Source organism: Rhineura floridana, chromosome 16, assembly GCF_030035675.1.
Source record: "Rhineura floridana isolate rRhiFlo1 chromosome 16, rRhiFlo1.hap2, whole genome shotgun sequence".
Classification (NCBI taxonomy): domain Eukaryota; kingdom Metazoa; phylum Chordata; class Lepidosauria; order Squamata; family Rhineuridae; genus Rhineura; species Rhineura floridana.
In genome coordinates, this window is record NC_084495.1 from 2,209,219 (window position 1) to 2,235,874 (window position 26,656).

The 26,656-nt window shown below is 45.3% G+C and overlaps 1 protein-coding gene across 2 annotated transcripts in view; it reads left to right on the forward strand.

Moving 5' to 3' along the window:
• The window catches only part of STARD8 (StAR related lipid transfer domain containing 8), a 170,164-nt gene that overhangs the window by 32,707 nt on the left and 110,801 nt on the right, over positions 1-26,656 (forward strand). Inside the window, exon 1 of one of the 2 annotated variants that reach the window (XM_061598407.1) lies at positions 2,033-2,234. The exons of the other annotated variant lie outside the window; for it this stretch is intronic. Within the exon in view, the coding sequence (XP_061454391.1) occupies positions 2,108-2,234 (127 nt within the window). The 5' untranslated portion in view covers positions 2,033-2,107. Of the gene's footprint in view, positions 1-2,032; positions 2,235-26,656 lie in introns of those variants that run through there. 2 annotated transcript variants of the gene reach the window in all.

The following is a 26,656-nucleotide window of genomic DNA, read 5'->3' on the forward strand; positions in this document are numbered from 1 at the left end:
TAGGCGACTAACAAATAAAATTTTATTATTATTATTATTAAAGGCTGAGATCTCAGATATTACATTGCTCACGTGAGTAAACACCTCTGAAAGGGCGACATGAACTTCCAGTGGCAGCATTTGTTTAGATCCTAATGGTGAATTAGATTAGATTTCCCTCTTATTCTGGGATAAGAAATCCTCAACTTCAAGAAATTCTAAAAGAGTTCTTAATGAATCGGGGGTGCACTTGGTGCAACATTCTCAACAACAGGGGCTAAATATTCTTAATGGTTCAAGCTTTAATGATTGTTATAGTGAATTTATATTTAATTCATGTTAAATTCGATTAACAACTCTAGTGTAATTGATTGCATGCTTATTTCTGATGTTCTACGGAATTTGGTCACTGATTTTGCTAATCAGAGAGATCCCCAAGAATATCAGACTGAAAAGGTTGACTTTGCCTATAAGCTACAGTCCTCTTTCACCTGTGGTCTGTCCCTGTGATCTAATTCTGAAAAGGCCTCATGCTGAGCTGCACACATTGGGGAAATCAGGAGTTAAGCCTGAGTTACAGGCAAGGTTGCCAGCCAGCTAACTGTAGTGTGCACAGCAGTGTTTTTATCCCCCTAGGGCTGCTTTCTTCCTTTGCCATCAATAAAAAGAAAAAAATTGCCATGATGATTGTATACTTTGTGAGTGCTTGAAAAAAGAGTAAAGGATAACTTAGGGTAGATTTTTTTCCAGATCATTTTATCTCTTTATTTCACCCTTCAGCAATAAGCACCCAATCCTGCTCTACACATCATAACAACTGAAGAATAAACAAACTCTTACTGCAGGCAGGCAGACATGCTTCTTTATTGCTGGCTGGGTAGAGAACAAAACTAAATCTGAAAAGCAGAGCAAAGGATAGTCCAAGGGGTGAAATGTAACTGTAGCCCATAATACAAAATTCTAATATAGTTATAGCATCAAGGGTCATGTTACTATACAGGCTTTTTTCTTTTCTTTTTAGGATCACTTAAGTAATTATAAGGTGATTGTGATAATGAAAAATCAAAGCACAGTCAGGGCAAATCTTAAGTGAGCACTTTTGGGGGCTGTTCCAGATGAGCCGTTTGTTGTGCACTTGCCCTGCCTTATTCACTGAATTTTTCAGAGGGTCCTATTCTTAGCCTGTAGGCAAACTAGTCACTTCAAAAGCAGCAAGAATGGTTTTTCTGGCTGCATTTTGAAGCAACGCTGGCCTCTCCTCCCTTCCCCACTGCTGACTTCAGACCTTTCAGGACCACCCATAGCAAAGTGTTGGGCCAATCACTGTCTCTGCCTGAGCCTACAGCAAAGCTTTTCCATTGGCCCCACCTGGAGGGGCAATGGGTTGATCTACCAATCGATTGCTAAATCTGTCTGAAGCTGATTTTTTTTAAAAAAAAAATGTACTTGAGCTGATCTGACCAGGGTTTTAGAGTAAAATGGGGTGGACATTGATTAGCACCCTGTGCCTCCATTTTCAGAAAAGGGAGGTGGAGGGAGATGCACTGGAATCAGCATTATCAGTAAGAGTGTCTCTAGTGCCTTAAATTGCTTCTGTCCTTAAAATGAGCTGTCATTTTTTAAATGGAGGCCATCATCGAGTCACTCCAGCCACAAATTAAAAAGTCAATTTTCCAAAAAAACAAGCAAAACCAAAAAACCCTAGAGGGGCAAAGCACAGATCTAGAGGAAGGGCGGTGCACTCATCTCCCCCTCCACTGCAAGGGTGCTGAGAGTCTCACGATCTTCTGCATGTTTATCCCTCTGTGTGTGTGAGTGTGTGAGAGAGAGAGAGCGCTCTGCCGAGTCCGTGGTCAGGAGTTACCCTAGAATAAGCCCTTGCCTGACTTCGGAGAGCTTTACTTTGGAGTAAACCAGCGACCTCAGAGGGCGCTCCCTCGTCTCCAAAGGCTGTTCCGCGCTGCGCAGGAAGGAAGGAGAGAAGCGGCCGGCCTCGTGCAGTCCCTGCGCCGGCTTTGCATCCCCGGGGAGGGAGTGGCCGGGGAGGAGTCTGGCGGGACGGCCGACCGGCCGTGGGTGGGGGAGCCACTCTTGCTCTTGCCCGCGGCTGGCGCTGGCCCTGGCGCTGATGGAGGGCTTGGGCGCTGCTGTAAGCGGCTCCCGACGGGGCGCCCCGCTTGGCAGCGGCGGGACTCGCTGGCGCTCTTTGTCGTGGCTGCGCCGAGCGGGCGTCCGCGGGCCCCGGGGGAAGCCAGGTAAGCGCCCGACGGGACGGCTCCTCGCCTCCGGCTTGGCTTCGTGGGGGGGGGGAGGTCGGGACGCAGTAGCGGCGGGCACGGGTGAGACCGACGCGCCTTTGCAGTTGTGTGTATTTATTTATTTATTTATTTATTATTAAATTTGTTAGTCGCCCATCTGGCTGGTTGTCCAGCCACTCTGGGCGACGTACAAGATAAAACAGTATATCAAACAATTAAAATTTAAAAACAGTAAAAAACTAGCCCATCTCAAACGCCCGCCTAAAAAGCCAAGTCTTCAGGGTCCTGCGGAAGCTCATTATAGACAGGGCATGGCGTATATCACCTGGGAGAGTTCCAGAGGGTGGGGGCCACTATTGAGAAGGCCCTCTCTCGAGTCCTCACCAGCCTAGCTATTTTGACTGGTGGGATCCAGAGAAGGCCCTCTGAAGTCGATCTTGTTGAGCGGCATCCCTGTCGATGCTGGAGGCGCTCCTTCAGATAGGCTGGGCCACAACCGTATAGGGTTTTAAAGGTTAAAACCAACACCTTGAATTGGGTTCGGTACACAACCGGTAACCAATGCAACTCCTTCAACACAGGAGTGATGTGATCTCTACGGCGGCTGCCTGCAATCAGACGCGCCGCTGCATTCTGTACCAGCTGTAATTTCCAAACCGTTTTCAAGGGTAACCCCACGTAGAGCGCATTACAGTAGTCTAGGCGAGTGGTGATCAGGGCATGTACCACCGGTGGGAGCAGATGATTGGGAAGGTAGGGGCGTAGCCTCCGTATCAGATGGAGTTGATACAGAGCTGCTCGGCTCACAGCTGAAACTTGAGCCTCCACAGACAGCTGGGAGTCAAGAATGACCCCCAGGCTACGGACCTGGTCTTTCAAGGGTGATCGTACCCCGTTAAGCACCAGGTCTATATCTCCCAGCCTTCCCTTGTCTCCCACAAACAGCACCTCGGTTTTGTCAGGATTCAGCTTCAACTTATTCCTTCCCATCCAGCCACTTACCGACTCCAGACACTTGGACAGGGTTTCCACAGCCAACCTTGGTGAAGATTTAAATGAGAGATAGAGCTGCGTGTCATCCGCATACTGATGACATTGCAGCCCAGATCTCCTGATGATTGCTCCCAGCGGCTTTATATAGATGTTAAAGAGCATTGGAGAAAGGATAGAACCCTGTGGCACCCCACAAGTGAGGGGCCAGGGATCTGAAACCTCTTCCTCCAATGCTACTCTTTGGTATCTCCCAGAGAGGAAGGAATGGAACCACTGCAATACAGTGCCCCCAATACCTAACCTCTGCAGGCGATCCCAGAGGATAGCGTGGTCGACGGTATCAAAAGCCTCTGAGAGATCGAGGAGGACAAGGAAGGTGCCTTCGCCTCTATCCCACGCCCTTCTCATATCATCTACCAAGGCGACCAAGGCTGTTTCAGTCCCATGTCCCGGTCTGAAGCCCAACTGAAATGGATCCAGATAATCTGCTTCTTCCAAGTGTGCTTGCAACTGTTTAGCCACCACCCGCTCAACTGCCTTGCCTAAGAATGGCACATTTGAGACTGGGCAGAAGTTGTTCAGATCTTGAGGGTTCAAGGAGGACTTTTTAAAAATTGGTGTTATTATCGCTTTCTTGAGCACTGATGGCATTATTCCCTCTTCAAGTGATGCATTTATCATCAGCTTGATCCTCTCTCCCAGTCTATCTTTGCAGCTCATAATGAGCCACGAAGGGCAAGGATCAAGTAAGCAGGTGGTCGGCCTTAGAGTTGAAAGCACCTTGTCCACTTCATCAGAAGGAAGAAGCTGGAACCGATCCCATGCCACCGAAGCAACACTGTTCACTGTACGAGGCAGGCAGAGGGGGTCCGGCCTCCAGGGCCAGTAGGCTGCGGGGGGCAGGGGTGTCGTCGCCGCGGGTCTTGGCCCCCTTTTTTGGGAGCAGGGTCCCTATGTCTCCGAGGCCCCAGGAGCTAATCAGCATGAAAGGGGAGTGTATTAGCCACTGACAAGAGTCGTCCAACATGCGTCCTTGTCCTTTTCTGCTGATTGGAGCCAATCAGAGTGAAAGGAGGTAAGCCACTGAGAAGTCTCTTCTCAGCAGCTAACACTCTCTCCTGCTTATTTGATCCTTTTGCTGGCGTGGGAGAAGGCATTAACCCAGCAGCAAGAAAGCATGGAGGGGCATGCCTGTGTCTATCAGGAAGGGACCCTGTGCTTCTGAATTTGCCATCATGCCACTGGTGGTGGGAGAATGACAGACTGCAGGCAGAGGGTCACTTTTGAGGGTTCTCAGCCGGAGAAGCAGGTCCCTGCGAGTTGAAAGAGTTGTCCAGGGAGAGAGGCTCTAAGCCAGGCAGGTTCATGATGTACATGAAACACGGGTAGCCGTGCATTCAGCAGTGTGATCTTGCAGCTGCATCCCAGTTCTGTGTTCCCTTCTCACACCACCTTCAATCCCCACCGTCTCCAGGTAAGGCTCTGGGAAAAGACGCCCTGAGCGCCCTGTTATGGGGTAGAAGGGCAGGATAGAAATATTTTAAATAAAACAAATAAATGAATAAAAGGCTCTCCTCTGGATCCTGATGAGGATCGACTCTTCAAATTATTAGATGAATTACTTACTATAGAACGAGCCAGAGGAAATTCAACCAGAGGAAATTCAAATCGAACCTGTTCAACTCAAGGAAAAAAAACAGATGTACTGACATCTCAGGTTTCTGACCAGCAGACCGTCTTTATGACTCCAACCTCCGATTCTGAGGTTTCTTTGCCATTAGATTGTCCACCAGCTTGTTCTTTTGTTAGTAAAAAGTCAGAGGTCCATACAAATTGGAAATTACAACTTAGTACCAATACTTTAATTCTATCGCAAGTACCTTACCACCATTCAACATATCATCATGACAATCACAAATTTTTCAACATCAAGAGACATATTCAACATCTTTTGCAGACTCTAAACTTAAACTGGTTTAGGTTCAGTGATTTAACAAAGGCTGAAATGCTGTCAAACACAGGATGTGGCATGTCAGTTCTTCTTACTTTCAAAACCAGTGATGTAGTAACCACACTTCTAAAGAATAAACACCGTTTTAGTGATCTAGGCATAGGGCTTCATAGACATTTCATCAACACAACCGGTCCTTACTCCTTAATCCCAGAGTACACAGCTCTTAATCGAAATCTTATTCAGTCAACCCTATCCTTGGCTAAACCTAACCTTTTGACCATTGTCCATGAACATACGTCCTCAAGCTCAGACACTCAGACTACTTATTTAACACCTCAATTACAACATGCTGCTGCTGGAAAGACTCTTGTACAGAACAAGCAACCCTCTGCTCACTTGGAGCCAGATGCTAATGATAAATGACATACTATTATGCCACAACCACCCCCCGTGATTGTGGAAAAGGCATGTTTGGAACATTCTCATCTTACACATCCAACTACTAGATTAGCATCATCCCAGGAACACCTTCCATGTTGAATTACCGAGCAGCAGTGTTCCATAACCGATAGTAATAGAATGATCAGACCCATACTAACAGTATTAGGAAAAGGGAGATATAGCAAGTTAACTAGTTGCAGTCATTGTAAGAGCTTTCATCCATCTTATGACATTATAACACCTATCCGTATTCCTCGAAGCATAGATCAACCCGCCCCGGAAAAACAAATATCCACCGATCATTCAGTTTTATTCTTTAATGCAAGATCAGTGAATAACAAAACGGCAATCATTTATGATCTGATTAAAGATGAACAGGCTGATTTTGCATGTATAACTGAAACATGGTTGGAAGAACCAGGGGGAGTGAATCTTAACAGTCTCTTCCCCCCAGGTTACTCAGCTTTCCATCAACCCAGACTTGTTAATCGAGGAGGGGGTGTAGCAATTATTTATCGTGAATCACTTCCTTTTTCTAGACTATCATGTCAACAGTACTCTAGCTTTGAATCCCTGTGCCTTAAGCTTAATTCACAAGACCCTATTGTTATTTTGTTAATTTACTGCCCCCCCAATATTTTAAATCAATCCTTATCAGAGCTATTTGACCTAATCTCAGGATTATGGCTAGAATCCCAAAAACTGTTAGTATTAGGAGATTTTAATATTCACGCGGAATCCCCCTCTATTAAGTTGGTACAAGAGTTCTTGACCATGATGCCCACCTTAGGACTTCAACAATTAGTAGGTGTTCCAACTCATATGGCGGGCCACACTCTCGACCTTATTTTTCAATCAGATCCAGATGCTAAGAATTTTCAAATTGATAATGTGGCTACTTCGCCATTATTATGGTCGGATCATTATTTGATCCAATTCAAATTATTAATTCCGCCCTTCTCTACTGAGACTAATATTTCCTCTAGATTATATCGTCCAAAAAGATTACTAGACCCAGATATATTCGCATCTAGGCTACAAGAGTATGCTGACCCCCATATGGGAGAGTCAATCGAAATTTTGACCAACTCTTGGAATAATAGGATGTCCGAAATAGTGGATGAAATGGCCCCTCTCCGTCCACTGAAAATGGTGAGATCGAAATTAGCTCCATGGTTCTCAAAAGACCTATTAAAAATGAAACGTTCCTACTGGCGTCTAGAACGGCGCTGGAAAAAGTCAACTAGCTCATTTGATAAGATTCAAGCCAACAAATGTGCAAAAACCTATGCCTCGATGAGAATGGCAGCCCGAAAATCTTTTTATTCGACCTCTATTGCCTCATCGAGTAATCATCCAAAAGAACTGTTCCGGATAGTGAATAATCTCCTTCAAACACCACAAACAAACTCTCATTTAATCTGCTCTCAAGACCACTGCCAAGAATTCGCCTCATTTTTTGAAGCTAAGGTGGATCAGATTCGTTTTAATATAGATCATATTGAAATGGCAGAGGAAAAGAACATCAGATCAGAAAATGACTACCCTGCGCTTTTTGCCACCTTTCAATTAATCTCTCCAGACGACATTCCTCGATTTCTAAATGGAATGAATCCAACAACCTGTTTACTTGATCCATGTCCTTCCTGGTTGATAAAAACATCAAATTTGAAATTAGCAAGCTGGATTAGTACAATCGTAAATTCTTCTCTTCAACAAGGCCACTTACCGGAATGCCTAAAAGAAGCAATGGTTACACCTTTACTAAAAAAAACCTCTCTCGACCCCAAAATATTAAATAATTATTGACCGGTATCTAATCTACCTTTTCTGAGTAAAATCATTGAGAGAGTGGTAGCCTCACAGCTTCAAAAGTTTATAGACACCTCCGACTGTTATGACCTCTTCCAGTCTGGTTTCAGACCGAATCATGGGACTGAAACGGCTCTAGTCGCATTAGTCGACGATCTTCGACTAGAACATGACAAAGGCAATCTGTCCCTTCTAGTTTTATTGGATTTATCTGCCGCATTCGACACAATTGATCACAGCATTCTGTTAGACCATCTCTTTAAAATGGGTCTCAGAGGTACAGTACTAAAATGGCTTCGCTCCTTTTTGGAAAAAAGGCTTCAGAGAGTTGCCCTCGGGGATCATTGCTCTAAACCCTGGCCATTAAAATATGGCGTTCCACAGGGCTCTGTTTTATCCCCGATGTTATTTAATATTTATGTAAGCCCTTTAGGAAAAATCATTCGAAAATTTGGGATTCATTATCACCAATATGCCGATGATACACAACTGTATTGTTCCTTTCCACCGAACACTGTAGAGACTGTCAACTGCCTTAATCAATGTCTCCTAGCAGTGCAAAGTTGGATGAATAAAAACAAATTGAAACTAAACCTAGAAAAAACAGAGGTCATTCTCATTGGCAAAAATCTCCCCCAAGGAACTGGACATCTGCCTTCACTTGACGGAGTTTTTCTCCCTTTAAAATCTCAAGTCCGTAGTTTAGGTATAATCTTGGACTCAGCCCTAACCTTTGAACCCCAGGTTGCAGCCGTGTCTAGAGCCACATTTGCAAAACCAAAACTGGTCCGTCAACTCCGCCCATTTTTAGGAACATCAGAATTAATGAAAGTAACTCAGGCCTTAATAACCTCTCGACTGGACTATTGTAATTCTTTATATGTTGGCCTTTCTGCTAGAGCACTTCGACCGCTCAAGCAGGCACAAAGAGCGGCCGCGAGGATGATCACTAAAACTGGCCCTCGGGTTCATACTTCACCTCTTCTTTACCATCTTCACTGGCTCCCTATTAGCTCCAGACATCAGTTTAAGATTCTGGTACTAACGTTTAAGGCTCTTCACGGACTGGCGCCGGTATATTTGACAAACCGTCTCGTTGAATTCAAAACCTATCGCCCTATGAGATCGATTTCTGAAAGCACTCTTATTATTCCCTCAACTTTCATGATCCGCCAAATGAACACCAGGAGGAAGGCCTTCTCAGTCATAGCCCCTACTCTTTGGAATAATTTACCATCTGAGATACGACGTTCCTCGTCTCTCATTGAATTCCGTCGGCGGATTAAAACATACCTGTTTCAACTAGCTTTTAATGTTTGAAGTGAGATTGTTGTCGAACTTTTTAGTATTAATTTACTTATTTGTTTTTAGGTATTCTATTATGCTGTTTTTGTATTATCTCTGTTTTTTAATGTTCACCCCTCTGAATTCTGAGTTTCGGAACTAGAGCGGTATATAAATTTTTGAAATAAATAAATAAATAAAAATAAAACAGCTGTTGCCAGCCTGTATAGAAGAACTAAATGGAACAAGGCAGCGTCCTCTGTTGCATGTAGAGAAGAGGGTTGCAGGGGAAAGGAGGCTGCAACGATGGCCCAGGCAGGGCGGGTAAGTGGTCCGGCATTTTCGCAGGGAAAATGCATCATGGGGATGCAATTTAAAAGGACCACCGTCAGGATCATGTGTAGTTTTGCTGCAAGTGTACAGTTGGCTACCCGTTGGTGTGTGAAGGAGCCCCCTGTCGGCACGAGTTCAGCTCCCTTCAGCCTACCAGGCGAGCTCTTGTGTGACTCCATGTAAACTGTGACATGTGTTTAATCGGGTGTGTGTGTGTCCACTGTATGAGCTTACAGTTGTGGCCAGTTGCAGCCACATGCTTTGCTGCAGGGAAAAACCCCACTTGCAAGATCAACGTCACATGTTGGATTCTAAAAGGGCTCCGTGCTAATTCTTACATCTGGGATGTCTGAGTCATCTTTAAAAGGGGGAAGCCCTGATTGGCTAACCTTGATTTTACTCTAACTGGTAGAGATGACTTAGTGGGCGAAGTGGCAGTTACGGGAACTTTGGGGGAAAGTGACCATGAGTTTTTGATTTTAAAGAAAGCAAAAGCTGAGTGTACCCTGGACTTCAGGAAAGCCAGTTTTAATAAACTCAGAACAATGGTAAGTAAGGTTCTGTGGCAAGCAACCCATTATCAGTAAGAGTGTCTCTAGTGCCTTAAATTGCTTCTGTCCTTAAAAAGGACACGTACAGGAAGTGGAAGGAAGGCCCAGACCACAAAGGAAGAGTACAGGCAGGTATCACGGAATAGCAGGGATGGTGTCAGGAAGGCTAAAGCTGAGAATGAGCTGAGGTTAGCGAGAGATGCCAAAAGCAACAAAAAAATCTACTTTGCTCAATTCCTACTTTGGCTCCGTCTTCTCCCAAAAGAAGGTCTATGACCCTCCTGAGAAACGTGAAGATGAAGGGGCAGGACTACAGCTTGAGATTGATAGACAAACAGTCAAGGAATACCTAATCACTTTGAGCCAGTTCAAATCTCCAGGGCCCGATGAACTGCATCCTAGAGTATTGAAGGAACTGGCTGAAGAACTCTTTGAACCGCTGTCTATTATCTTTGTGAAATCGCTGCGTATGGGTGAAGTGCTGGATGACTGGAGGAGGGCTAAGATTGTTCCTATCTTTGAAAAGGGCAAAAAGGAAGAACCTGGGAACTACAGACCAGTCAGCCTGACATCAGTCCCTGTTTTCTGCCAACAAACAACAACATAGTGCAAAGCACTATGTGTTTGGCATTATGTCTGAACCCAGTGGTTGTGCTTAACCTTGTTTTGCTTGGCTACCCTATTTCGCGCATGTGCCAAGCTACAAAGTCATGAGGCAAGAGCAGCTGGAAAACAAGCCAAGCTTTGGCAAAACATATCATAGTTTGTTTGATTGTCAGTGGGACAACCCGGGGACAGCCCAAGGTTAAAACAAACTATGGCTTTGTGTTATGTGCGAACACAGCCACTGTGAGGTAACGAAGGCTTAATTACAGGGTGGGATTTTTTAGCCGTAAGGCTTCTAGACCCTAAATCGAAGACTAGAGAAGAAGGCTCCCTCTGAGAAAACAGCCAGGGACATCTTGAATTTACAGCAGTCTGATAAGAAACATCAGCAAGGAAGTGAGGCTATAGAAACCTAGACAAGACCAGGTGGCAACTCTTAAGTGCTGTCTTGCAGTTCAACTTGCAACCTGTAGATCACAGTTGATCACATAAGCGCAAACTGAATTGTCATACTGGGAGCACTTGTGCCATACTGCCAATAAGAAACAAACATACAAAGCAATTTCTTCCCAACATTAGATAAACAAGCTGCTTGCTATGTTCCTATCCCTGTCTCCAGGGGTGGTAATGATAATACATTCTGGTAGGAGTGGCTTAGGGAGGGCGGCGGTCCCCTCTGGACCTCCATTTTGGTTTTATTTGGCATAGAATAAGCTCTAGGCAATCAGGAGGAGTCCCTCAGAAACGCATTGGAAGTTCCATGGCATTGGGGCAGAACTGTGAAGAGCCTCCCCAGTGCATTTCAGCCTGAGCCAATCAGATGCATGCATTTGCAACCTGCATTGGCTCCTCTCTGAGTTTGCCTTGCTGTTGGAAGCAGCAGGCTAAAAACAGCAGAAGCATGATTCTTTCCCTGCAGCCAGCTTTTGAAAGCAGCAGCAAGATTTCTGTGTGAGTTCAGTTCAGTATTTGATTGTGCAGAGTGGGTGGGTGGGTGTGCGTTGCTGCAGGGGGAGCGAGGGGAAAACCCGCAGAGTGGCTTGCAGGGGGATATGCTTTGGTCCTGATGGGCCTTTTGCTGACTGTTGGAGGGGGAGGGAGAGGAGGAGGGAAAAGCAGAACGCAAATGGATCGCTCTCTCTGTGTGATGTTTTGCATCTAACTAGATGTAGCTTGAAAGAAAAGAGTGCCCACTGTCGTGTCTCTGTCTGTGTGTGTATTTATTTACTGGATTTCTTAGTCGCCCATCTGGCTGGCTAACCAGTCACTCTGGGCGACGTGCAAAATAGCACAAAATGACACATCAATAACATTAAATAACATTAAAATCTAAAAGCGATGATAAAATCTAACCCACCCCAAAGGCCTGCCTGAAGAGCCAGGTCTTCACGGCCCGGCGGAAACTCATTGTAGACGGGGCCTGGCGGAGATCATTTGGAAGGGAGTTCCATAGGGTGGGGGCCACGATTGAAAAAGCCCTTTCTCTAGTCCTCACCAGTCTGGCTGTTTTGACTGGTGGGATAGAAAGAAGGTCTTTTGAGGCCGATCTTGTTAGGCAGCATAGCTGATGATGCTGGAGGCGCTCCTTCAGATAGGCTGGGCCAAAACCGTGTTGGAATTTAAAGGTCAAAACCAACACCTTGAATTGGGCCCGGCAAGCAACTGGTAGCCAGTGCAACTCTCTGAACACTGGAGTGATGTGATCTCGCCGGCAGCTGCCTTTAATCAGGTGCTCCGCCACGTTCTGTACCAGTTGCAGCTTCTGGACCATTTTCAAAGGTAGCCATCCTATAGGCAGGCAGAAGAAGAGAGTTGTTTAAAAGAGTTTCTAGTGTTGCTCATGGCTGAGTGGGAATCTTCCAGATCCTGGTCCAAAGCTCTAGCCGTTGCGTTTATACATATATAAATGCTCATTTTGTTTTATTGATAATTTTATTGCCTTTTGTGGAGCCCTAAACCAAAGTGAGGCCCTTTTCAGTGTCTTTAGGTTCTATTTGTAAAACTGCAATGTTTAAATATACACAGAATCTGGCAATGCAGGCGGATGGAAAGAAAACCAGACCTTGGCCATGCCCTGTGACCTCATAGCAGCAGCACCAGTTTTAGAGGGCACCAGGCACCTCCTCTGAGTTTTGGCTGTGAGCACAGGGCAGAAATGATGGAGTTTCTATCATTACAGCTACATTATAACTACAGGGAAGGCCTGCTTCTTTCTAATCAATCTTAACAGAAATTAAAATCACAGCTCTCTTTTTTTCTTCAGAGAGGAAGGGGAGGAGGTGATAAAAATCAGTGACCAGCTTTTTGACAAAGGGAGTTTCCAGATTGTTTCAGTTTCAGAGGATGAGAAGAAAACCAGACCTTGACCACACCCCGTGATCTCATTGGTCATGCCCTTGTGACCTCATAGCAGCCCCACCAGTCTTAGAGGGCACCAGATGCCACTGGTTTGGCATGATGTGAGTAAGCCTCAAGTGTGCACATTCGCTTGCTTTGCATGCCCCAGTTCCCTCCCTGAGTTACTGTTTTAGGCAAACCATAGTTTGTATCCAACTTGGCCAGCTAGTTTATATGTGCCCTCCAAACAAGAATTCATAGCCACAGTTAGAAGGTGGTATCATAATTTGAACCATAGTTTGCTGCTTCAGGTGCAATGGCAAACTATGGTTTGCCTGAAACTGGAAGATAGGGAGGCTAACCCATGAAATCCTAAACCATGTTTTGGCTTTATGTGTGAACCAGATTGGTGTGTTCCAAGTGTCCTTTTCTCTGATCTGCCTAAAGGCTGTGGTCTTGTTTACCTCAAATGCAGAAATACTTGCCAAGCCACTTGTTCAAGTGAACGTTTCCATACTAGAATATTGCCATTTGAAGGAATTTCACTGGCTCATCAGGATAGCACCCCCCCCCACATTTTCATTTCGCATCAGTAGCTGTAGGCTGGTCATTCACAGCTGCGTCTGGGGCAATCAGTGTCAGCCAAAGCAGAGACATCAAAGCAGGAAGGGAACCACTCACTATCCATTTTCTGCTGCTCCTTTTGTACTCATCTGTGACAACAGTCATGAACTCTCAAAATGCAGAGGTGCTTGTATATTCTCTTGTATATTCTTTTTCTTTTAACTATTTGTGAACAGCATTTTCCAGCCCTCCTGCTATTTGTACTACAAAGTTCTTGTTCACGCAAGGGCATCCCTGCCCCTATTGAGGCTTCACTGAAGGGGGTGTTGCTACTCCAGCTGTAAATGCTGTTCAGATAGGGAGGGCTTCAAGGAGAGAGGTGGGGGGGATGTGCATTGCCCCCCTCCACTTTTGCATCTGCAGAGAGCTGTGGCCAATCAACCACTTGCTTATTTATTTCAACAATTTATATACCTCTTAATTACAATAATCTCTGAGCAGTGTAGAAGACACTCGCTACAATGAAAATAAAAAAGTTCAGGCTCTGGTGCTGTTGTTCTTCTTCAAGTTGATTACGACTTATGGCAACCCTATGAATTAGCGACCTCCAAGAACATCTGTCATGAACCACCCTGTTCAGATCTTGTAAGTTCAGGTCTGTGGCTTCCTTTATGGAGCCAATCCATCTCTTGTTTGGCCTTCCTCTTTTTCTACCCCCTTCTGTTTTTCCCAGCATTATTGTCTTTTCTAGTGAATCATGTCTTCTCATTATGTGTCCAGAGCATGATAACCTCAGTTTCATCATTTTAGCTTCTAGTGACAGTTCTGGTTTAATTTGTTCTAACACCCAATTATTTGTCCTTTTTGTGGTCCATGGTATGCGCCAAGCTCTCCTCCAACACCACATTTCAAATGAGTTGATTTTTCTCCTATCCGCCTTTTTCACTGTCCAACTTTCACATCCATACATAGAGATCGGGAATACCATGGTCTGAATGATCCTGACTTTGGTGTTCAGTGATACATCTTTGCATTTGAGGACCTTTTCTAGTTCTCTCATAGCTGCCCTCCCCAGTCCTAGCCTTCTTCTGATTGCTTGACTATTCTCTCCATTTTGGTTAATGATTGTGCCAAGATATTGATAATCCTTGACAAGTTCAATGTCCTCATTGTCAACTGTAAAGTTACATAAATCTTCTGTTGTCATTACTTTAGTCTTCTTGACATTCAGCTGTAGTCCTGCTTTTGTGCTTTTCTCTTTAACTTTCATCAGCATTCTTTTCAAATCATTACTAGTTTCTCTTAGTAGTATGGTATCGTGCTGGGAGGAAGGGCGGGATATATAAAAATATAAAAATAAATAAATAAAATGATGGGAGCTTATGTTTGAATGGAAGTATCATCATGTCTCCAACAGCATTTGAGCTGTGTGCATGTGGGGTTTGGGAATGGGACCAAGAAGACGTAATGCATTTTGTGAAGGCGATGTCACTGTCCAAAGGGCCCTTGCAGAGCTGTTTATTCTTCCGTTGAGAAAACTCTCCCCTTTCAGCTGTTTGTCTCCTGTAAAGGCCCCATTCCTGCTTCTGTGAGATCTCTCTCTCACACACGCACATGTTCACGTGCGCCTGGGTCAGCTGAGTCATAGCCCTTGGGTACGCTGCCGTTCCCCAGTGATGTGCTAGGAACTATTAATATCTCCCTGTGTGTGGATTTTCTCAATACTCCCCATTCATCAGGCTGGCTGAGGCTGGCTTGGGGCATGCATGGTATTTTTATCCTCCCAGCTGCTTGCAGCAGTAGCATCTGGGAGGCCGGTCTTCTCAGTATAAACTGAAGCATTAGTGTTTCACTGCTGGCCACGCTGGCGTGGCTGCCTTTCCAGCAGCTCGTTCCTTTTCAAAGTTTACTGCTGGGAAATACTTTATGCTTCCAGCATCTCCCCGCTGCCCCCATCCTGATCACCTGGCACTCCTCTAAGAGGGGCTTGTCCATATGGGAGCTTAATGCGGTTTTGAAGCTGCTTGTGTCTCAGTTTTGGGGGGCATTTTTGGCATTCTCCTCGTCTAACTGGTAATCTGTACTTTCCCCATTTAATCCGGATTTTCCTGATTCCAGGATAAACCAATAAGGGAAGTAAATCCAGTATAAATTTGCATGTTACCCAACTCTGGATGCACTGAAGTGCATTGCATAGGTAGGTGTGTGTGTGTGTGTGTGTGTGTGTGTGTGTGGTGCCATCTGTTGTTACACCCCCCTACTTCCATTTTGTTTCCATCAGTCCAAAGGAAAGGGTACAGCATTGGCGGTATTTCAGTTTTTTAAAAACAGCTGTATTAAAAATAAAATTTGCTCTTCCTAATGCAGGCGGTGAAAAGGGGGAAAGAAAAAACTTTCCTGAGACAAAGCAATCCCTCTGCTTTTCTGTCTCCTTCAGAAATGGAAGCAGCAGCCTTTCATGTGAGTGACATACTTGCTTGGCTCCATTTATTCCACCCCAAAGCCTTTTTCTTGAGCTGATGATCAGTGATGCTCCTGCCGGCCTGGATGTTCACTGCCCTTGCAAGGAGCTCTTTGGTGGGCTTATTTTTTAACCTGCTCCTTTGTAGAAATCTGGTAGCTTGAAAACCTTGTTATTTCAAAAATTGTTGATTTCAAATGGCCCTCCACAAAACATGGTTGAAATGTTGTCTTTGGTGGCATTTTATTGTGCAGTTCCACAGACGCACACTCTGTCTGTATGGTATGTGCATGTGGATAAACAACTGGTTGGACATGCCCACAGTGGACCTTAAGTTTCTGGAATTCACAGATAGAGGGGAAGTATGAATGGAGGGGAGGGAGAGATGATGACAACTTGCAGTGCAAATCATCCCATCAAGCACCGTCCGCTAGTGTGGGCAGAAAAATTAAGACAGATTTCAGAAGCACAACATTGAAAGCAGTCATGTCTCAATGATGGCACATAAGTACGCACATGGAATAATTGGCCCACATGTGCATTCACCACCTAGTTGACACAACCAGGGTCACAGTTGAGGCTGCAGTATGTTCACAGTCAGGAAATCCACCCTTAATTTGACATGCTGTTCGCTCTAGCCAGGGAGGAAGGAAACAGAGGCAGAGTTGTGACTCTGGATGGGGCCAGCCCGTAGCAGAAAGAAATGGCGGGTTCTTCCCAAAAGGTATGTGTAGGTGTGTGTGGACCCTTGTTTGTGTCCCCAGGGGTTGCTTAATACAAAAAGCCACCTCTGCCTTCTGATGGTGTCTGTAGGCCCTGGAGCCACAGAGTCTCCTAGTCCATGGGATGGATAGAAGAGCACCCCCTCCATGCCTCTAATGCCACTTGTGGCTGGCAGGACCTTCGTACTGCCATTGCCAGAGCCTGACACGTATAGTTGTTCCTTCCCTACGCAGGAGAGGGGCACTTCCTGAACTGGACCACTAGCCCAGCGAATGTATGTGGGGGGCTCTGGGCCAAACTAGACAGGATGAGAGAAGTCTATGGCTTGAGCCCCCCATGTCTGGAGACCTCTAGTCAGATCTATGATGTGTGTGTGTGTATATATATATATATATCTAGAAACATAATTGTGATTAACCAAACAGAGGTTTTTATTATATTAACAAAACATTTCAGCTTCCGCCTTCATCAGCTGCCAACATTTATATATATATGTCCCCAAGTCACTTCCTAGTTTGGTTCTTTGGGCTGGTTCACACGGCGACTTACTGTAAGATTGGTGCTACTTGCACCCCTGTTTAATTTGCATGGTTCACGTGACATTGCAGGCAATCAAGCAGCTGTCACACAGTTTTCCCATATCAAACCAATCCAATTTTAATGCAAAAAGGAAGGGAAAAACTGTCTCAGGTTCGCTGTGCTCCTCCATGTAGGTGCTTTGCCTCGATTTTTTTAGTGGGCGGGCTCTCTTATGCCCCACTGCCTACTCCTTCTCTCTCTGCCGCCTGCAAAAGCTGCCTTTCACTCACTCTCCCCTCTATTCAGTTTCATACAGTTTCATGCCAATTGCATCCCCAGGCTCTGGGTCAGGAGAGGCATGCAATTGACAAGAAAAGATGAAACTGACAAAAAGCCCCTCCCCTTCTCCATTAGCAATATGGATACTCTGGAGGGAGTAAGCATGTATAATTAGGGGCGGGGCCACAAGGAAACAGCGATACCAAACCTTTCCAGAAGAACACCTACTTGTGCGAGGAAAACAGCGGATTTGAAGGTAGGATGTGTGAACCTTGCAAATCTATCACGATGCCAAAAACTGTGTCTTTACTGTGAAGTTCAGCTCCCGTGTGAATGAGCCCTTTGTCTGCCTTGCAAAGGCTAACCCCAAAGTGGGCCAGAAGGGTGTGACTTGATGTCCATTTAGGCCATATTGTGACAGGCACATGCTAGAAGTAGCACCTGTTTTTTATATGGGATTCCAGCATCTTCTTCTCCTCGCCAACATTTGGCACAAAATCTGCCGACTTCCTTGCAGGGGAGACCCAACCTCCTTTGTGTGGAGAAGCTGTTTGCCCTCTGAGGAACTCCCCGACTCTCTCCTCTTCCCACCCATTCAGCGGAGACTGCCATCTGTTCACCTTAATTTTGTAAGAATCCAGTGGGGAAAGAAGTGTCAAGGAGGCTCCTGGTGGGGTCTGCAGATAAGGGACCCCCCACGGACCCTTTGGAGGCAAAGAGGAAGCTGAGGGCCAGATGTGGCTATGCAGCAGGTGTCGCTTTTGTCCGGTAGCCTCTGCAATGGAGGAGGAGAAAGCAGCAAGGCAGGCAGAGGCTGCGGATAGGGAGGGATTGTTGTTGGAACTAAGAAGTCAGACTAAATGCAAGGAGTTGTTTCTGAGCATTTCACCTGCTCTGGAGTATTTCTGACGTTGCATGCTTCTAAATACCCTAGTTGTGCCTTCAGAAGGGGACCCTTCGGTCCATTCAGTTCCCTCCCTAAATCCATATGCTCTGTACCTTTTAGTCACACATTTCAAGGCAGAATTAGGCATTGCTCATTGACTTTGTTGGGTTTCAGTGTATCCAGATCCATTAGCGGTGTAACAAATGATTAGACAGTGTCATGCTTTGTTAATTTTTTTCCCCATGGTGGAATTTGCGGAGTATCTCGATGCCATCCGGTGTACATCGTCTGTTGAGTTCAAAGGGACTTGCTGTCCTGTAAATATGTTTTGGATTGCAGCCTGTGTTGCTCTGAGTTTGGGACTCTAAAGTTCCTGCTGCAAGGTTTGGTACTGGGGAGGGGGAGGGAAGGAAGAGAGCTCCTAAAAATCTCTAATGCCACATGCTTAACACTCTTTAACTCAGCTCCCTCCAGCCTCAGGATCAACAGATGTTTTGGGCTACAATTCCCATCAATTCCAGACAGCATGGCCATAGGGGTGATTGGAGTTGTAGTCCAAAACACCTGGAGGGCATCAGGTTGGGGAAAGCTGCTTTAGCTATCCTGACAAGTGGCTGCAGAAATGTGCCTTCTTACGGGTGAAGCAGAGATTCTAGTCCGCCTTAGTTGCTGTGAGTGCAAAATCAATGATGGTGGTGGTGGAGCTTCATACCGCAATTAATGGAAATGGAATGTCAGGGTGTGACCGTGTGTATGATGTGCTTTGGACGGGGGTATTAAACAACAACCTTTTAACGTGATTTTGTTTTAAAACTGCTGATTTTATGTTTTGATAAATTTTATGTCAACTTGTTTTTTACCTGGAGTTTTAATGAATATTTTATATTGTTTTATGTACATGGCTTAGAGTTTTTTTGTTGAATAAACCATATATAATTTTCTGATAATCTGTGTTTATGTTTATGTATATGGATATTGTTTATGTATTTTGCTTTGTAAATTAATTTGACATTTTTTTATTGTACCTTGTGTATTCTATTGTAAATCGCTTTGAGACCTTTTAGATAGTAAGCCGTCTATAAATGGAAATAATAATAATATAAATTTTGCCAAATAAATAATCATAAGAGGCCTACCGGATGAGACCAAGGGCCTACCTACTCCAGCCTTCCACTGGTTCACTGAGGTCTTTAATCTGTATCCTATTCCTCCCCCCCTTTTTGTACATTGCTTTGAGAGTGCTTTGGGGGGGGGGAAGTGGCTGGGGGGGAACCTTCCCAACAGGGCTCGATACAAATGCCTCCTCTGGACATCTCTGGAGCAACTGAGGATCTTTGAAATGCTTCATAATGTTTGGTGATTGGTTTTCTGCCTTGCCTTTGGCGGGTGCATTCATGTTGGAGATGGAACTGCCCAGCGCAGTGGCCGGAAAGGGCGATGCTCTTGGATGGGCAACCCGAGCTGTGCTTTCATTGCCAAGGAAGTGGGCGGGGTGGGGGGGGAGAAAGAGGGAGGTTGCTCTTTGCCGCTTGACAGGTGAGAAAACACAGCTGTGGTCCAGGCAAGGAGTCCTCAGCAATCAAAGCTTTTTTGGGGGGGGGTGCAGGAAAGTGAGAAAGCCACACATGGAGCAGTTGCAACTTCCCTGTCATGACTTAATGTCCCTCGGAATGGTTGTGTTCTCTGTTCTAAAGGGAGTGGGCTTCATTTTGGGGTGGGGGAAGAAGCCCAGAAATCTTAGATGACTTAAACAGATGAGATTTTTAATAGACTCCCATTTTAACAGATTGACCAATCATATACATGTTTACCTCAGAGTAAATCCCTTTGAAATTACTGAAACGTACTTATGATAAGGCAAGCATAGCGTTGCAGACTTAAGTCTGCACAGATTTGCACATGAGTAAATAATTCTGAAAGGGATCCCATACTTCCTTTATTTTTAGATTATACACACATATGTTGCAGCAGGCACCGTTTTAGAAGAGGTTGTATGGTTAGAAAGTTAGGACCTGGAAGATCACAGATCCCCATGAACCGCACTGGATGTTCTTTGGCCAGTCACTGTCTCTCAGCCAAGCCAACCTCACAGGACTGTTGGGAGGATAAAAGAGAGGGGGAGAATGACGTATACCACCTTGAGCTCCATCACGTAAAGGTGGGATATAAATGTAATAGTCAATAGTAGAAAGGGATGTGCCTGCAGTTCCTGTAAGTATTTGTATTAAAAAAACTAAAATTGCTGCCTGATTAATGAGGCATCTTTTTACTTGATGAACATATTTATTATTATTATTGTTGTTGTTGTTGTTGTTATTGTTATTGTTGTTGTTGTTATTTAAAAGCAGCCTAAACAACATCACAGAAAAATAGGGTGGGTCCTAAACATATCCATCTCAGGTGTTGAAGGCCAGGCAAAGAGGTGCATCTTCAGCATTCACTGAAAGTTGAACATTGAAGTTGCCGGATGCACCTCAGTGGGGAGGGAGTTCCACAGCTTAGAGGCCACCACAGAGAGTGCCCTCTCCCAGGCCACACATACCCCGAACTTCTGAGGGTGGCAGAACTACCCAAAGGGCCCCGTCTGCTGATCTCAACACCTGAGAGGGTCTGTAGGTGACCGTCTTTCAGAAATTTTGGACCTCAGTCTTTTAGGGCTTTAAACATTAATGTGAGCGTCTTGAACCGGGCTCAGAAATGAACTGGCAACCAATGAAGACTGACCCTGCAGGTCTGTATAGGGTTAGATGTGATGGAATTTTGCTGGGGTGGAGGCAATGAGATTTGAGTATCCTAAAGTGGTTTTGACACCATTGACCATGGAAGTGGGAGTTGAAGGCGCTGTGTCACAGTGGTTCTGCTTCTACTTGCAGGACACTACCAGAAAGTAGTAGTAGGAGATTGTTGCTCAGCTCCATGGCTTTTGGGCTGTGGGGTCCCACAAGGGTCCGTTCTGTCTCCTATGCTATTTAGCATCTACATAAAACTGTTGGGAGCTGTCACACGTGCATTAGGAGCACAGGGTCATCATTATGCTGATGACATGCAGCTCTCAGGAGAGGCTGTGAAGGTGTTGGACAGGTGTCTGGAGGCAGTGATGGGCTGGATGGGAGCCAACAAACTGAGGATGAATCCTGATCAGACGGAAGTGCTGTGGGCGGTTAGTTCCCGTGCCAGGGAATTAGGTGTACAATCTGTTCTGGGAGGGGCTGTATTCCCCTGAAGGAACATAGTCTGATCAGTGTCTCAGTCCTGGGCCCATTGCTCTTCAACATTTTTATTAATGAGGAGATGCAGGGAATATTTATCAGTTTTTTAGATGTTACAAAATTGAGAGAGATAGCTAATACCTGGGAAGACAGAAACAAAACTCAAAGTGAGCATTGGGCTGAACACAATAGAATGAAATTTAACATAGATAAGTGGAAGGTTCTACACCTAGGAAACCGAAACCAAATGCACAGATATGAGATGGGGGATACTTGGCTCAGCAATGCTACATGAGAGAAGGATCTTGGAATAGTGGTTGATCAGGAGCTGAATATAAGCCAACTATTAGATGCAGCTGCAAAAAAGGCAAATGCTATTTTAGGCTACATTTACAGAAGTATAGTTTCCACATTGTGTGAAGTACTAATTCCTCACTATTGGGCACTGGGTAGGCCTCTTCTTGAGTACTGCTTCCAGTTCTGGACACCACACTTTAAGAAGGATGCAGACAAACTGGAACAGGTTTAGAGGAGGGCAACAAGGATGAATAGGGGTCTGGAAACAAAGCCCTTTGAAGAGAGACTGGAAAAACTGGGCATGTGTAGCCTTGAGGAGGACTAAGGATGATATGAAAGCACTCTTCAATTCCTTGAAAGGTTGCCACACAGAGGAGGGCCAGGATCTCTTGTTGATCATCCCAGAGTGCAGGACATGGAATAATGGGCTCAAGTTACAGGAAGCCAGATTTCGACTGAACAGCAGGAAAACCCTCCTAACTGTTAGAGCCATACGACAATGGAATCAATTACCTAGAGAGGTAGTGGGCTCTCCAACACTGGAGGCTTTCAAGAGGCAGCTGGACAGCCACCTGTTGGGGATGCTTTGATTTGGATTCCTGCATTGAGCAGGGGGTTGGACTCGATGACCTTAAAGGCCCCTTCTAACTCTATGATTCTATGAGTCTATCCAGGCATTTGATGGCTGAAGGAGACTGTTGTAGCAGCCCAGAGATCACTGGATGGAAACATGTTTTTATCTGTAACTGTAGAATGTTTTTAATTGTTTCGCTGTTTTGGACCACAGAAAACATTGGTAGATGCCAAAGGCACTCAGCTTCCCCATCTCTCTCTCCACCCCCACCCCCAATTAAGTGGCAGCTGCTGAAGTTGCATGTGAATGGGGAAATTCAGAGCTCAGTGGCTAGTGTCAGCCATAATCACAATGTTTGACTGGCAAAAAAAGTAAATCTGTCTCTCAGTATGGAAGATCATAAAAATCACCACCCAAACACCCATGCAGTTAACCCCGTCAGTTAAAACAATTAACAGCTACTATGAGCTTGGTAATCCTTATAACGTGTGTTGCATATGATAAAATTGTAAGAGTGTAATCACATAACCCCCATTGGAGGATTTGTGGTGCCGTGTCACAATCCTGGATTTGCAAGAAGTTAGGGTGGGGGTAGGGCAGCAAAAGAGGCCGAGGTTGCACATGGCACGGAGCTGAGAGGGGAGGGACCTTGGCAAGGGGAAAGTGGTGGTCTAAAACAATGAGAGAGGGTGGAATAGATGGAAACTGAGAAGCACTGAGGGTGTTTTTTTTTTTTAGAAAAAAGATTTAACAAGGAGAAATAGCAGAGATGGATACAACACAGAAGCGAACACAACACAGCCTGTCCCAGCTCCCTTTTTGCTGTACTCAAATCCCTGTTCACTCTGCTCAAAACTCTGCCTATTGTTTTAAACAGCCACTTCTTTCATTTCAGCGCCGTCTCTTTCTTGCTGTACTCAAACTTCTCCCTCTTCCATTTCTCAGCTGTCTTGTGTGTCAGAGATGTGTAGCCCTCAGATATTCCATAGTGCCTTCACACAATGTAGTTCACTCCTGGGACCACGTGTTGTCTTCAGCATGAAGTTCCAGATACAATGTAGTAATTTAAAACAGGTGTTTTATTAACAAGCAAATGTCCATGTATGTTCAACATCCATCGACTGAACTTAACCTTCTCTAACACAACGGACTTACTCTTAAGATTCTGTTTATCTTAGTCGCATAAAGCTTGTTTCATTATGGTGTGTGTGCTCAAAGGAGGCTGCGGAATAGGAGGGAGGAGGAGGCATGGGAATGGGAGTGGTCTGGGTGCAAGGGGGAGTTGAGAAAGGGAAGGAGGAGATAAAGGGCGCAAAGGTGAAAATGGAGCTATGAAAGGAGCTGCAGAACAGGAGGGGATGGTGGCTTCATAATTGGGTGGAAGGTGAAAAAGGTGCTTACTAGTTGCAGTGGGTGGGAGGAGGAAGATGCAGGAGGCTACCAGGGGGTGGTCTGTGGGCAAGGGGGAGTTGCACAAAAGGAGGGGAAGGAGGCACGGAGATGATGGAGGTGAAAGTGAAAACGGGTGCAAAGCAGTTGAAGTGGCTCCACAAACGAAGTTGGGAAGGTGAAAAAGAGCATAGTAGTTGCGTGGGGTAGGAAGGGGAAGCTCTAGGGAGCTAATGTGGGAGAGTGGCAGGGGGTTGGTAAGCAGAGCAAGCAACGGTGCAGCCCCTAGTTTTGTGTGTGTGCACACTGTGAGGATCCCAACCTGCTGCCCACCACCTGTCAGGTCCCTCCAGTCAGGATCCTGGTTTTTATTTGTTCTCTCACCAGCTCTGGCACAGATCTCGCCAGATCCCACTGCTAGGCAGCACCACCAGCCACTCCCTATTTCACAATATTGCCTGGGAACTTTGCCTTAGTCTCCTTCTGGCTTATTGTTACTTTGTGTCTGGGTGCACTTGTAGGCCACAACCCCCCTGTATCTTTGTCTATAAAGCATACAGCCCTGGGTTGCCCTGGATACTCGGTGATACACTATCTCTTCACCGCTGCCACCATTTGATACTGTTTCTCTGCACCTTGGCAATTACCCTGCCCTCCCTTCTGGTCTGTGTAAACCCCAGCCAAGGATCAGGCTTTTGGTAAACCAAGAATAATATTTATTTGTAAACACCAGGAAATAACAAGATTACTTATGGGATATTTAACAAGCATATGGTTTCATATTGTGTCACTCTTTATGTTTCCAGGCATATATAATCTGCCTCAATACCAGCCAAATATAATCCAACCCACAACCAACTCCAGTCCACACTCCACAACCAACCAACCCAACCAACAGAACTCTTTCTCAACTGTCATCCTCTCATTTATACCTTCAGCCACTCAAACTCTCAGCCAATCACAATACAGCATTCTACAGCATTCTAGCCGATGTGCTCCCCCCTCTCACTCACTCTACTTACCGCATTTACCCTACAAAACCTGCACTTACCATATTTACAGTAATCAAAATACAGGGGCATCACACACACATGCATATGTGTGTGTGCATTATATTTTAGACTATTCCCAACTTCTGGGCTATTTCTTCAAATGAACAATACCATGGGATTTATGTATGTATATGTGTGAGAATGTGGCTCAGTTCACTCCTTTTCAGCGTGCCTCTGTCTACTGCAGAGAGAAGGGTTATTTCTGGTTTTAAAAAACAGCATTCAGATGACTCAAATTAGTATCGTGCCAAAATCTGCCCTCCGTTTTCATGGAGGTTTTCTTCCTCTGAGAAAGAAACCTCCCTTTTTTTCAGACTTATTCTCTGGGTACTTGAGAATTCCTTGAGAATTTGGGGAGTGCAGGTTTTGAATTTATCTTGTTGTTACAAGGTGTGTGTGTGTGTGTTTCCTGTAAACATTTCTATGGCTTTGGCAGCCTCCTCAGATGCCTGCATTTCCTGATTGAAAAAAAAAAGCTCAACTGAAGTAATGAAAATGGACATGGACTGCCTTCAAGTCAATTCCAACTTATGGCAACCCCATGAATAGTGTTTTCATGGTAAGCGGTATTCAGAGGGGGTTTACCATTGCCTTCCTCTGAGGCTGAAAGGCAATGACTGGCCCGAGGTCATCCAGTGAGCTACGTGGCTGTGTGGGGATTCGAACCCTAGTCTTCTAGGTTGTAGTCCAACACTCTAACCCAGCCTTTCCCAACTAGTGGGCCACCAGATGTTGTTGGACCACAATTCCCATCTTTCCTGACCATTGACAGTGCTGGCTGAGGCTGATGGGAGTTGTGGTCCAACAACACCTGGTGGCCCACTAGTTGGGAAAGGCTGCTCTAACCACTATGAACTTGTCAATATCCAATAAATATGAATGTTGGAAGATTCAGAACAGACAAAAGAAAGTACTTTTTCACACAGCATGAAGTTAAACTATGGAATTCAATCCCAGAGGAGGCAGTGATCACCACTATCTTGGATGGTTTTAAAAGAAGATTAGACAGATACATGGAGGAAAAGGCTATCGGTGGCTACTAGCCATGATGACTATACTCTGCCTGCAGGGTCAGAAGCAACATGCCTCTGAATACCCATTGCTGAAAACTGCAAGAAAGTAAAGCGTTTTTGTGCTGAGGTCCTGCTTGCGGGCTTCCCATTGGGGCATCTAGTGGGCCACTGTGAGACCAGGATACTGGACTAGAGGAACCCCCTCTGGCCTCATCCAGCAGCCAGGCTCTTCTTATGTTCTGAAGAGTTACCTCATGATTCCTTCCCCCTGGATTTAATTGAAGTGTGGGCACCTGGGGAGGCTGCTGAGTGCAGGGCACTGGTGAGATGACCTGTTGAATGCAGGAATGACACCCATGGTCTCCCCGAAAGTAAGGTAAGTGCAAAAATTATCCTGCATTCCACCCATAAGAATTTTCTCTCCTTTGGCAATTTTTGAATGCAATTTCTGTTCACATTAATTGACGGAGAATGGCCAAAAGAAATGTAGGAGAAAGCTTTGGCACAGCACTAATGTATATACAATTGCATGTATAGAGTGTGTGTAAACACCCCCTGCTGAAGGACCTCCCTTAGATTACCAAACTCTGCTTTCTTTTCTTTGTGTGCGCTCTGAGCAGACTCTAGCATGAGAACAGAGGGAGGCTGTAGTAGTCTCTGCTGCCGGGAAGGAGGAGGGCCAGTAAACGGAACAGGTGGAGCTGCTGGGAGGCAAAACAGAAGGAAATGTCTGGTAGGGTGATCATGCGTGTCAGTGGTTTCACACCTGGGTTGGACAAATCCTTCTTGGAGCAGCAAAAGGTCAGGGCAGGCCAGCTAGCAATTAGAATCCATCCTTAAGATCTGGCATGCCTGAGGAGCAGATAGCAATCACTGCAAAGCTTGAGGGGTGGGAGTTCTTTGATCTATTTTAGGATGAGAAGTAGAGCTTGTTGCGTTCCTGTGCCAGGGAATGCTGGAAAGAGAATAAGCCCATGATTCTGGCCATCAAAAGTGAAGCGGAGCATGGGTGCATGAAGGAGTCTTGGTTTCCAGTCCCTACCCAGCCATGATACTCACGAGGTGGCTTTGTCCAAACTGCAGAGTCAGACTTGACTAACCACAGCATTAGTTCAAAAGTATGTGGATAAAAATAAAATAAA